The sequence below is a fragment of the Aythya ferina genome (genome assembly GCF_964211825.1).
Source record: "Aythya ferina genome assembly, chromosome: 24".
Classification (NCBI taxonomy): domain Eukaryota; kingdom Metazoa; phylum Chordata; class Aves; order Anseriformes; family Anatidae; genus Aythya; species Aythya ferina.
In genome coordinates, this window is record NC_140322.1 from 6,585,889 (window position 1) to 6,599,178 (window position 13,290).

The 13,290-nt window shown below is 49.1% G+C and overlaps 1 protein-coding gene across 8 annotated transcripts in view; it reads left to right on the forward strand.

Annotated features, from left to right (window-relative positions):
- Positions 1 to 13,290, forward strand: part of SCMH1 (Scm polycomb group protein homolog 1) — a 73,540-nt gene that overhangs the window by 22,489 nt on the left and 37,761 nt on the right. For all 8 annotated transcript variants that reach the window (XR_014685721.1, XR_014685722.1, XM_084497469.1 and 5 more), the window contains 4 exons: positions 4,139 to 4,209; positions 4,898 to 5,132; positions 8,394 to 8,482; positions 9,452 to 9,695. Coding sequence is in view for 6 of the 8 variants with exons in the window: in XM_084497469.1 (XP_084353595.1) it covers positions 4,139 to 4,209; positions 4,898 to 5,132; positions 8,394 to 8,482; positions 9,452 to 9,695 (639 nt within the window). In the remaining 2 variants the exon portion in view is untranslated. The remainder of the gene's footprint in view (positions 1 to 4,138; positions 4,210 to 4,897; positions 5,133 to 8,393; positions 8,483 to 9,451; positions 9,696 to 13,290) is intronic.

Here is a 13,290-nt window from a genome sequence, read left to right on the forward strand (position 1 = left end):
TGCGCTCAGTGGGCACATGGCATAACAGCAGAGATCAGACATCAGCTCCCTTTAAGAAACTCTGATCAGAGAATCACTTACCACCTGCACGGAGCTTGGCTGCACGGCAAGGGGTGTGAAACTGCAGCAGCTCTCTGGCACGAAGCACCCTGCCGTCCAGGCTGGAGGGATTTCTGCTCAAAGCTAAAATTGAATGGGAACACCTCTGAGAAGCAGCAAAGCAGACAACATGTTGGTGTTTGAAATCTATTAGTTTTGGCTCACACATTCTTGCATTTCTTGTGAGCAAGGCAGTGAGTAAGCAGTATCGTGTTATCAGCTGTAGCTGTTACTGATGGAGACCGTGCGGCCAGACTGCCAGCGGAGCAGAGTGCCTGGAAAGTAATGCGGGTAGGAGGTGCAGGAGCTGTGCCATCACACTGGGAGAGCTGGCCCCTCAGAAAGCTGCAGCCTGTTGTTGGGGACAGCCACTGTCACCTTTGGATCTGCGAGCACAGCCGATGCTCTGCTACTTTTTGTTCTGAGTTGGCTCCGACTGTGCTGCTTTCATGTGCTGCCTTGATGCTAGTTAGCAGACACACATATGGGCTGCAGACCTTAATGGGATGCCTTGATCTGGGTAGGGCACGCTCTCCTTCACAGATGTGACCTGAAACACACATGTATCATTTCAGTGGGATTGATGACCCCTTGGGAGCTGAAATGCTAATGGAGCCCAAACCAGACTCGGTTAAAGATATAAACAGAAACTCCATTTAAATTCTGGGCAACAGATCAACATTAAATGCAACATGATGAGAATACAAACACAAGGGTGCAGAGTTGCATTGTTCACAACTACTGTAGTTTGACCCCTTGGGTGTGTGGAGTGTTTTGTTTGTAGTAAATATTTTTAAATGTTAAGACAGCAAAGCCCCAATCTGATGCTCTGCCTGCAAGTAATATCTTTCTTTGGCATTAGCACACAGTAAGGCACTTTCCAAAGGCAAGCAAAAGTGACAGGCAGTTGTCCTTAATAGGCATTTTCACAGCCGACTTACAGGGAGCTATACAGGTTTATAATCCTTGGCTTTTGTTTAGCTCACAACTGTAATTACAGCGACGTGGTGTTTCTCATTAAGCGTCCTTCTCTTGTTTCTGCCTGAAAAGAAGATTTGATGTATGTTTTACTGAGGAACACGGTCTGGCCAAACAAATGATCCCTCCAGTCTGTAGGGGTATGGTGTGCTCTGCAGCAGAGTGGCAAAAGGGGAGGCAGAGACGAGGGAAAACAGAGGGTGATTGTTGGACCAGGAGGGCATCTTGCAGATAGTGCTGGAAGCTGGCAGCAAGCAGGGGAGCAAGCACTCCCCTTTGCTTTTCGGGGCAAGAGAGGCTGTCAGTCCCTGCAGACAGTTCTGTCCTTGGCACCCCTGCCCTGTCACCAGAATGAAATGCTGGTATTGCATGAAGCAAAGCCGCTTACTGGGAGCTGGAGAGAAGCCACCAGTGTTTTTTGACCAACACTCAGAAAATATTCTGCAGTGCTGTCTGCCCAGGCCAAATAAGAAGACAAAAACACCCTGTCTCCCCACGGCGAGACACCCGGTTTATTGATGTGTGTCAGGGCTCATTCTCTGATCCATGGTTAAAAAAGCTTGAAGAATCTCCTCCTTTTTTCTGTTTTACTGTCAGCTTTCCCTTTGTTGTAAAAGCCCAACTTTTGTTGTGTTGTGCCATTTTCCTCTTCCTGCATTGTTAGGTTGAAGTTGATCATATTTGGTTATGTTTTAAAGCACTTTGAAATTCCCAGTTGAAAAGCATTGTATCATGAGCTAAACATTTTTCCTGAAATCATCTAAAACCATTCCAGCATTCTGCGAAGGGAGCTGTGCTGAGGCAGAGGTGGTGCCCTCTAAGCTCAGTATACATTTTCTGTCCCGTTTTATGAGTAATCCTGGAACAGACGTGCAGCCTCTAATTGTGATTGTTGTGCTCTTTTTACGGAAAGAAATTACCCATTGTAAGCAGAGAAGGAAGGCGGGTTTAACTCCGCTGTATATCCTCTGTCTTTTTGTTGGGGTTCAGGGTCTTTCTGCTGCTCCTTCTTTTCTTTGCAAAAGAAGTCATCAGAAATGTGAGCTGTTAGTAGCTGCAGTTCTGCTGTGTGTGTCTTCACATGGCGGTTGAGTCCCAACAGGCTCTAGAATTAATCTCAAATAAGTTCCATGTCCAAACACTATTTTTAGAGGCACACAGCTGTCTCAGAAATTTACTGCTCCTGCAGGAATTTTACAGCATTGATCTCGACTGCAGTGTGAGCTGTTGCAAAGAGCAAATGGCCTCACTTGGTCCGGAGTAAGTGAAAAGTGGAAGGATTAAAACCAGAACTAGTTTTAATAGTGAGGGATTGAAACCAGCTGAGGGGAGGATGAGCTGTATTTTTTTTTTTTTTTTTTTTTTTTTTAAATAAAATTGTCAAAAGCAGCTGATGCTTTTTAGGAGGCTTGCTGAGGCCCTGAGGCATGCGCTCCTCATCCTGGTATGATCACTGGGTGCTCTATGGACACGGGCTCCAAAGGGCCAGGCTGGTCTGAGACAAGCCCAGATCAGGAACCAAGCTCACAGATGGAGAGCAGCACAGTGCTTCATGGCAGGACTGCTGGGCTTGGAGTCCTCCGTCTGGGTTTGCTGTGGCTGTATACTTACTAAACATTATTCATGCAAAGAGTTTCATAGAGTTAAAGATCATATCTTCAATTAAGCCCCAAAAAATCCTGTTTGTGAGAGCACCGTTCAGTGAAACTTAATTTCTTCGTTCACCCCCATGTGAGACTGCTGGCTGAAAGGAAACGCGTGCCAGCTGATGGGATGGAGAGCTGCTGTCAGAGTGTGTAAAAGCAATGCATTCAGCCACTGTGGCAGTGAAACTCTATTTTTTCTGTTCTTTACCACTGTATTTAGAAGAGTGCTAGTTATCAGCATGGAGGTGGCAAGAAAGCAGTGTTTCTTTTACTTATTTGAAGCTGGTGGATTAATATGCCCCTAAGGCTTCTGTGCACGTGAGGCAGAACTGAAGCAATGTGTGCTGACCCCAGCGCCCGGATTTTCAGAGGTGTGGTATGCTCTGCAGTAGCTGAAATGGCTCTTAATGTAGCTTTTGTTTTGAAAACAGACTGATTAAAAACTTGACATGAATAGGGGAAGCGGTAGCCGCTCTTTAATTGTGCTGCCACCAATGCTCTTGAAATGACTTGAAAACAGCGGTCTCCTGGGAGCCGTTCGGATGAATACAAGCTAATGTCATGCTGGAAGGATCCTTTCCCAGCTGCTCAGCTTAAATGGCAGAAGTCATGATTTGCTTGGATCATGGGAGCTTTTAATTCCTCATTTAATAACAGGTTTCCCTGGATGCCATATTGCTTTCACCATCGCTGCTGTACATGAGAAGCGGTGCAGGCGTGATAAAAGCAACGCTCGGGGGAAGGGGCTTTGCTGTTGGATGGGGGCTGCTCTGCTCCGCAAATCCCTGTCCTGGGAAACCCTGCTTCCATCCTGCCCAAGCCGTGGGCTTCGTGCCCATATCAGGGAATTAATCAATAAACTTACCTGTCCGCTAATTATTTCTGTAGGTTGTACCTGCTGGTACCTGCTGGGAGCTGCTGGTTGGCAGGACAGGCTGTGGGCATACTGGATGGGAGAACCACGAAGTCAGCACCTTGCAAGGTTTCTGTTGGTCTGGGCTGCTTTTAGCTCTTTGCCCATAGTGACTGTGCTTAATCCCCAGGCAGAGCAGTGTCTAATGAATGATTCTTAAGGGACAGTTGTCTAGTGGACTCCACAGATTCCCATCTGTGCTGGGTGTTTTATGTGACGATGTGGGCTGTTATCCTTGCTTTCTGAGACCCTCCATCAGCAGCACAGAGGCAGCACGGTGCCGGAGGCAGTGCCATGCTTTGTTCTGCCTGTCAGCTGCAGTTGTAAATCTTCTGTGGTCACAAACATCAGAGGATCATGGTGAAAACATGTTGCCTGTGAGCACCTCCTCTGTGAGAAGTGGAGAACTGCTGGCTCTAGGACTCCAGCCATCTCTTTTCTGAGCTTTTTGTTCATCAGATCCTATTTGAATGCCCCCCCTTCTTTTTTTTTTTTTCCTTAGGTCACTTCACCTGGGAGAAATACCTGAAAGAGACATGTGCCATCCCAGCTCCTGCCCATTGCTTCAAGCAGGTAAGAGGATGAATGAAAACAAGAGATCCAAGGAAGATGGGTCATTTGCAGCCCAGGAGTTTTGTGCCTGGGATGGCCCCTTTTTTGGCAAGGAAGATGTTAAGGATAAAACAGAGCCTTAATAAAAATCATAGTGTGCTGAAGCAGAGATGAAAAAGATATGTTTAGGCACTGCAAATGTTAACATAGCACAGAAGATTTAAGTCTCAGATGTGAATGGATGGAGACACAAGAACAATTTTTTCTCTGCTGAGCACAGGCCCTTGGAGAAAATGTTTTGAGTAGGATGTGATACAGGTTCTGTTGGATCCCGTCCAGCAAGACTTCCCACAGAATTCACCAGTTCTGTAGGAATGGAATAGCAGCCCCCTGGGCATTGGGTGCTTTGAGTACAGAGGTGGTTGTGTTGAATACAGGGGATACAGGAGAGAACTTAGGTCAGAGGTTGGACTAGATGATCTTGAGGTCTCTTCCAACCTAGAAATTCTGTGATCCTGTGATTCTGTGATTCTGTGAACTGGCATGGCGCACGTCAGTCCCAGCAGAGGGGCAGCAGCACAGAGGAATATCTGCTGTCAGTCTTTGGTAGAAACAAATTTCATCATCTTCGGGCTTCAGCTTTTGGACTGAGGTGGTACCTGTATTGGAAATCCTGGCTCTAACTGGGTCCCCGTTCTTCTCTTTGCAGTCATACACGCCACCTGCAAACGAATTCAAGATCAGTATGAAACTAGAAGCCCAGGACCCCAGGAACACCACCTCCACTTGCATTGCCACGGTGGTGGGTCTGACAGGCGCTCGCCTCCGCCTGCGTCTCGATGGCAGTGATAACAAGAATGACTTCTGGCGGCTGGTGGACTCTGCCGAAATCCAGCCCATAGGAAACTGTGAGAAGAATGGAGGGATGCTGCAGCCTCCACTGGGTGAGCTGAAGTTCAACTGTCCAGCAAGCACCTACATCATCTGTGGGGAAAAACCTTTTCCTTTTTGTTTTTTAACATTTCTGTGCTTGGGACAGAGACCCGCAGACTGCCCATGCCTACCACAGTGATGTAGACTAGCCCAGTTAGCTTGGGCTGTTAATCAGATGTATTCCACACCAGGTTTGTATTTCCACGTGCACATTGTGTCATGGATGGGGAGATGTGTTGGAGTGTATATTAAAGTGTTTTTGGCACTTAGATGAGCTGATAGCTCGCTTGCAAGTGAGCAGCTTGCAGCTTAAGCATGGGCTTGGCACATGCTGACCATGCTCTCATGCCTTCTGAAACTCTCCCTGTTGCACCTCAAAGGAAAAACACATTTTCCAGCCATTTGTGTGAAAGAGTCTGAGAGACGCTTAAGGTTCCCAGAGGACACAGAAGCAAAGGAGAGGCCTCCAGAAGTTCTGATCATCCAGGGGTGTGTGCAGGAGCAGTGAAGGCAGAGCTATTGATGACCTTTCCTGAGCCAGCACACGAACATGATGTATCCAGGCTGTTGTTTTTTTCTGGGAGACACCCCACAATCAGAGGGGCAGTGCTGGCACATAGCTCTAGCCAAGGCCTGATTACAGGCTGTTGCCTGTTGCTGCAGTCTTCTGATCCTGCTTGCAATTGCTGTCATGTCAAAGCTGTGTTTAACAGAAAACAGCTGCCGTCCAGCAGCACGTCCCTAGCACCTCCCCTTAGAGCAGAGCACTGTACTGACATCCTGGTAGAGATGCTTTGCTGGGGAACTCTAAATCTTGATGTAGAGAATAACCAAGAGAGCAATTAGGGCTGAGGCATCTACTGTATCACTGCTAGTCCTGACACTGTGATTTCAAAAGCATTTAAATTTTCATTCTTGCTGTCTAAGTGTATTTGTGCCCAGGTGCCTTAGAAGCAATAGCAGGTTAGCTGGAGACCATCAGATGGGAAAACATGATGATGTCTGAAAAGGCTGCCAGTGATTTAAGTCCTGTGTAGAATGAAGGGACAGTTGCAATATTTCATCTGTTTGTTTATTTAATTTTACTCAGCTACAGCTTTATAAATAACCTGAATAGTCGAATAGTTCTGCCAGTGTCATCTCCAGTTAAACACGCATCTTTTTTTTTGACAATGCTGAATAACGAGTTGATTTGCTGGTTCTTTCTTAATTAAACAACAGGATTAACCTGCTTTTGCATTCTGCTGCCAATTATTATTGAAGCGTCTTCATAAAACACTTTCTGAATTAGCACACCCCCAGATAATATCAAGCCGATCTATAGTGATGGAAGAAGCCTTCAATAGAATACCTTGAGTTAGAAGTATTTTTATTTTTTTCTGGAGCATCATTTGTGAGCTTTGGTGGAAGTAGAGTATAAATTGCAATGGGACACTTGGGACTGACCTTTCTGAAGGAAAAAACACCAGTAAGTGCACATTTTGCCTTGTCACTCCAGACAATGCCACGTGTATGCAAGTTGCACTACACTCTTTCCCTTCATATTTACTACAGACAGAACCTGCTGCAGCTATTAACATTAAAGCTGCAGTTTTTCATGTCACCTTAATGCATGCTGCTGTCCTTTTTCAGATGTCTCTTTGAAACCCTGGTCCCAGGGTGCCATTCACACCTCTGGTGCGGTCTGCCCAGCAAACACAGGTGCCTGTCCTCCCTGAGAGGGGTGGATTCCTCCTGTGCCTTTTTTGAGTTTTGCCGGCAGATGGCAATAAACATAATTGAGTCGCAGAACAAAACTGATTTCTGTCCGTGCCAGAGGAGCAGGTTAGGTTAGTACTCAGTGGAAGAAGTCTGTGTCCAGCTCTGTTTTGTGTCACCTGCTTAACCCTGGTCCAGATGAGAGTACTTCTCTTGTGCCCAGCATGAACACCAGTAACAAGTAGCTAGCAATGCAGTTGTCCTTTTTGCCTGCGGAGTACAAGATCCGAGAAAACAAGGTGAGGAACTTATATGTTCCTTGTGGTGTTTTCTGTGTGCATACATAAGCTGCTGCTCTCCTGTACATGGATAATTCATACTACCCCAAAGGTAGTAGTAACTCCATTACCCAAAGGTCATTTTTGCCCCCCCCAGAGCTTAGCTCTCTCAACCAGAGTGGTTTTTACTGAGCTGGTTGTGTTCTGGTGTTTGAGCTCTTGCAAAACTTTGCCACATTTATCATTGTGGGATGCTTTCCCTGTAGGTCCAGTCCCAGCATTACCTTCAAAATACCACAAATACAGAAAGTGCAATGCCATGTTCAGCTGAACAGCAGAAACTGCCAATGCAGGAAGGTACAGCCTTGCATTTAGCAAAGATTGTGTTGTGTGATATCTGGAGATGATCTTTGTGCTCATACTTTCCAGGTCTGTGTTTTCTGTACATTCAGGTATCTCCTTGTCATCTTCAGTGGGACACTACATGCACAGGGCTCCTGCATGCGAGATTCTGCGATGGTTTTCATCATTCGCTTCTGCTTTCTCACTGATCTTTTTTTTTGTGTGTGCACTTTTTCAAAGAAGACAGCGTGTTGGGCTCTGTCACCTCTGGGATTAATACCACAAGCCTTTCTAGAGAGCAGGTCTTATAACAAAGGGTGTAGAAAGAACAGAGCTGAACAGTGGACACAGAGCTGTTGTGCAGTTGTGTTCAGTCCATTGACTCAGAGCATGAGAATTTGCTTTTTTCTTCCCATATGCCTCTTCCTGTTGCTTCTTTCACAGCAGGTATTGAGCCAAAAGTTGCCATCCTTTCTGTTTGGTTAAATGGTTAAGTCCGTTTCCTAGCCAAGTCACAGCCTCTTTATTTCTTCAGGTCAGCTTGCTGGCAGCTCACTCCTGAAAGGTGGAGGGGGCCACCCAGAAGCTGAGATTCCCTCCTGAGGCAGACATTTCATAGCCTGAGCACTTGCTGATTCATGTCTCCCCCGTAGCAGGATCACTGAAGCTGCCAGCACCAGTGCTACGCACAATGCCTGTATGGTCAATGTACAGACTTTTGTTATGATAAGTGAAAATTGCAGTCAAACATCCATTTCCAGATGTTTCTTTTCAGCAACATAATGTTTTGCATTTGGAGTATCTGGAAAAGGTCAAGCCTGACTCCTGCTTTCAGAGGAGGGTGGTGTGGGATCACAACATGTGCCCGCTGCAAAGCTCCCGTCAGGACAGGCATGTGTGGCTGGATCCAGTGACCTCCCAGCCTTACGCCCATCTCTGCTCCCTTCTCTGCAGGCTTCCGGCTGAATGCCTCCTCTTGGCCCATGTTCCTTCTGAAGACTCTGAATGGAGCAGAGATGGCTCCTGTCCGGATTTTTCACAAGGTATCTTACTGTTTGTGAAGACGTCTTTCTGGTGTGTCCCCTCTACTGCAGAGCATCAGAATCACAGACAGCTTCTCATGGTCCATCGGTCCCAGAGGAGCTGAACACATGGCCCGGTGCTGCCACATGTTGCTTCCCTAGGGACACATCCATACCCTCTGCTGCTGCATTGAGCAGGGGTCAGGGTGCAGACTGTGGTCTACTGGGAAGGTGGGCTGCAACGCTGGGGCTTGAGAGATGTGCTTGTTTTCACCTGGGCAGCGGGTGCTTCTCCAATTCTCTATATAAAAGTCAGCACCTCTCCCTGAAGCTTTTTAATGTACCAGAGCTTGCAAGGGATGCAACTACCTTGTGTTGCTTGTGAAGCAACAGTGCAAGTATGATTTCTCAGTTTGTATTCTCATCCCTTTAGTGAAGAGAGAGGGACGGAGACCAGTCTGGGAGGCGTATGCCATCATATGGGGTGGTTGGGGTGGTTTTACTGTATCTCTTTGTAAAAGACCAGGCAGAGCAAGCCCCAGATAAGGATGGCTGACAGGCTTCTCATATATCTAGCAAAGCTGAAGGTGGAGAAAGAATGATGGAAAGAGACTGTCACATCTCAGCTTTTCCTGCTCTGGTTGAGATACAAAGTGAGAGTATCCTGCAGAGGCTCTTTTCTTCAGAGCTTTGTTTTCTGTCATGCATGACAGAGTTGTCACAGGGTGCAGTGTTAATGTAGCGCTGTCTGGATTTGGTCCAGCCGCCTGGTGATGATAGAGCAGTCAGTAATAGACTTTGTTGTCTTATGAATGTAAAGGCACATGGCTGCATAGCTAGGCCAACTCATGCACATCTAATCGGGGTTCAGATCTGTCCCACTAGCTCCCTTCTCCATCTGCTTGTGGAGGTGAGTGCTGATGGAGAAGGCAGCCCTGATCTGGGGGGGCACTGGCACTCGCTGAGAATATTTTCAACTTTTCCTTGTAGGAACCACCATCTCCATCCCAAAACTTCTTCAAGACAGGTATGAAGCTGGAGGCAGTGGACAGGAAGAACCCTCACTTCATCTGCCCGGCCACCATTGGGGAGGTGAGAGGTTCTGAGGTCCTCATAACATTTGATGGCTGGAGAGGTGCCTTCGATTACTGGTGCCGATATGATTCCCGGGACATCTTTCCCGTAGGCTGGTGCTCGCTGACTGGAGATAATCTGCAGCCTCCTGGAACAAAAGGTAAGGTCCATGTTGTTGTTTTGCTGTCTTCCTCATCCACTCAGCTCTCCAAGGGCAGCAAAACAGGCAGAAGCTAGCGGCAAGGACATCTGGGTGCCGTCTCAGGCTTTCTTATCGCAATTTCATGTGTGGTGAAGGTACAGATGATCATATCTGTTGGCAGTGTAACAAGCAGCCTGGCATCAAGGTGCTAGGCAGCAGCCATCTGGAAAGACGGGCAGCATGGTGGCTGTTTGGAGGGAAGGCAATGCTCTATCATGTTCTGTTCCTCTTCAGGAATTTCCTCAGTCTTTCCTGTGTCCCTAGAACACACAGAGACCTTTTCCCACAGGAACTGGGATATTTGGAGATATAATAAGGAAATAATGAGAGAATTATCTGTCTTTAAGTAGCCGGACTATGCCAGTTCATACTTCTGACAGTGCTATCTTGCTGTGCCATTTGCTGCAGTCTCTGCTGGAAAAAGCGGGTCTGGGTCAGGCAGTACCTGCCATGTTCCGAGAGCTGTGATGGTTGGTTAGGGATGGTACTGGGGAGCTTTCTGCCTTGCTGATGCCTGAACACTGGCTGTTGAGAGTTTCAGCCATGTGTCTAGCTTGCAAGTGTGAGAGTTATTTGGCAACACAGGAGCTGGCACTGTCCCCGTGCAGGTCCCTCTAGCATTTGCTGGCTGGCAAGTCCAGCGCATGCCTGGCAGTGAAATTAAAAGCAGGAGAGGAACCTCCCTGCCCGAGCTGAAGGATTACTTAGGAAAGGCGTTTCTCTGATGAGACAGTTCCTCTTGAAAATCCAGGGTTTGTGCCAGTCCACCAGGCTGGTGCTGTCCTGCGGCCCTGTGGTGGTGCCAGGCCTGTTGGTGCTGCAGGGCCAGTGTCTGGGCACATGGCCTGGGCTCACCTCGCATGGTGGCCTGTGGGCTGTGCTGTGAGCTCCCCCCAGCCAGGAATGGTTTCTGTTAGGCTGGGAGGCACTTATTGTGCTAAGGCTGCTTATCTTGGATGCCCGTGTCCAGCCGTGGTGTTCCCAGCCTCTCCCTCGCTCCTGACCTGGGGCTGGGGGCTCCTGCCCGGTGTCCCCGAGGTGCTCCTCAGGCACCACACCAGGGGCAGGGACGTGTTGGTGGCAGGTAGGAGCTTTTGTGCAGCCAGGGGTGGAGAGCTCTGCCTCACCCCTCTCTGTGCCAGGGAAGAGTGCCCAGGACCCCCCAGCCGTGGAGCAGCACGGTGGTGGCTGGGTGCCCTCTAAGAAGCGCTTATTCCCCCTTGCCAGCCTGTCACAGTTTTCCCTCGTGTATTTGCTCAACCTGCAGGGACTCTGTGGTTCCTGCTCACGTACAAAAACAGTGAGCAGAAGGCACATCTCCACGCTTCCAGCCAGAACACTTGCTTTCAGGCAGATCTCTGCTGTCTTTGACAGGTATTTCAGTTGCTGCGGCAGCAGCAGGGACTGGCAGAGGTTGTGTGAGCCATGCAAAAGCATCATAAAGTCGGGATCGGCATTGGCTTTGTGGAGTTCACTATTCTTGGCGAGGCCAGGAAGGGGACCAGTAAAACCGCTGTATTGGACTTTCGGAGGGCTGACTTTGAGCTGCTCAGGACATTGGTTGGTGGAGTCCCTTGGGAGGCGGTTCTGAAGGGCAGAGGGGTCCAGGAAGGCTGGGCGCTCTTCAAGAGGGAAGTCTTAATGGCGCAGGAACGGTCTGTTCCCACGTGCCCAAAGACGAGCTGGCGGGGAAGAAGACCGGCCTGGCTCAACAGAGAATTGTGGCTTGATCTTAGGAGGAAAAAGAGGGTTTATAAGCTTTGGAAAAGTGGGCAGGCCACTAAGGAGGACTTTAAAGAAGTAGCGAGGCTGTGCAGGGACAAAATTAGGAAGGCCAAAGCTCATCTGGAGCTCAATCTGGCTACTGCCGTTAAAGATAACAAAAAACGTTTCTATAAATACATCAACACAAAAAGGAGGACTAAGGAGAATCTCCATCCTTTACTGGATGCGGGGGGAAACTTAGTTACAAGAGATGAGGAAAAGGCGGAGGTGCTCAATGCCTTCTTTGCCTCAGTCTTTAGCGGCAATACCGGATGTTCTCTGGATACCCAGTACCCTGAGCTGGTGGAAGGGGATGGGGAGCAGGATGTGGGCCTCATTATCCATGAAGAACTGGTTGGTGACCTACTACGGCACTTAGATGTGCACAAGTCGATGGGGCCAGATGGGATCCACCCAAGGGTACTGAGGGAACTGGCAGAGGAGCTGGCCAAGCCGCTGTCCATCATTTATCAACAGTCCTGGCTATCGGGGGAGGTCCCAGTCGACTGGCGGCTAGCAAACGTGACGCCCATCTACAAGAAGGGCCGGAGGGCAGACCCAGGAAACTACAGGCCTGTCAGTTTGACCTCAGTGCCAGGAAAGCTCATGGAGCAGATCCTCCTGAGAGTCATCATGCAGCACTTGAAGGGGAAGCAGGCGATCAGGCCCAGTCAGCATGGCTTTATGAAAGGCAGGTCATGCCTGACGAACCTGATCTCCTTCTATGACAGAGTGACGCGCTGGGTGGATGAGGGAAAGGCTGTGGATGTGGTCTACCTTGACTTCAGCAAGGCTTTTGACACCGTCTCCCACAGCATTCTCCTCAAGAAACTGGCTGCTCTTGGCTTGGACTGGCGCACGCTTCGTTGGGTTAGAAACTGGCTGGATAGCCGGGCCCAAAGAGTCGTGGTGAATGGAGCCAAGTCCAGTTGGAGGCCAGTCACTAGTGGCGTCCCCCAGGGCTCGGTGCTGGGGCCGGTCCTCTTTAATATCTTCATCGATGATCTGGACGAGGGCATCGAGTGCACCCTCAGTAAGTTCGCAGATGACACCAAGTTAGGTGCGTGTGTCGATCTGCTTGAGGGTAGGAAAGCTCTGCAGGAGGATCTGGATAGGCTGCACCGATGGGCTGAGGTCAACTGCATGAAGTTTAACAAGGCCAAGTGCCGGGTCCTGCACCTGGGGCGCAATAACCCCAAGCAGAGCTACAGGCTGGGAGAGGAATGGTTGGAAAGCTGCCAAGCAGAGAAGGACCTGGGAGTGATGGTGGATAGTCGGCTGAATATGAGCCAGCAGTGTGCTCAGGTGGCCAAGAAGGCCAACGGCATCCTGGCTTGTATCAGGAACAGCGTGACCAGCAGGGCTAGGGAGGTGATCGTCCCCCTGTACTCGGCTCTGGTGAGGCCGCACCTCGAGTACTGTGTTCAGTTTTGGGCCCCTCGCTACAAGAAGGACATCGAGGTGCTTGAGCGGGTGCAGAGAAGGGCGACGAAGCTGGTGAGGGGCCTGGAGAACAAGTCCTACGAGGAGCGGCTGAGGGAGCTGGGCTTGTTCAGCCTGGAGAAGAGGAGGCTCAGGGGTGACCTTATCGCTCTTTTTAGGTACCTCAAGGGAGGCTGTAGCGAGGTGGGGGTTGGTCTGTTCTCCCACGTGCCTGGTGACAGGACGAGGGGGAATGGGCTTAAGTTGAGCCAGGGGAGTTTTAGGTTAGATGTTAGGAAGAACTTCTTTACAGAAAGGGTTGTGAGGCATTGGAACAGGCTGCCCAGGGAAGTGGTGGAGTCACCAT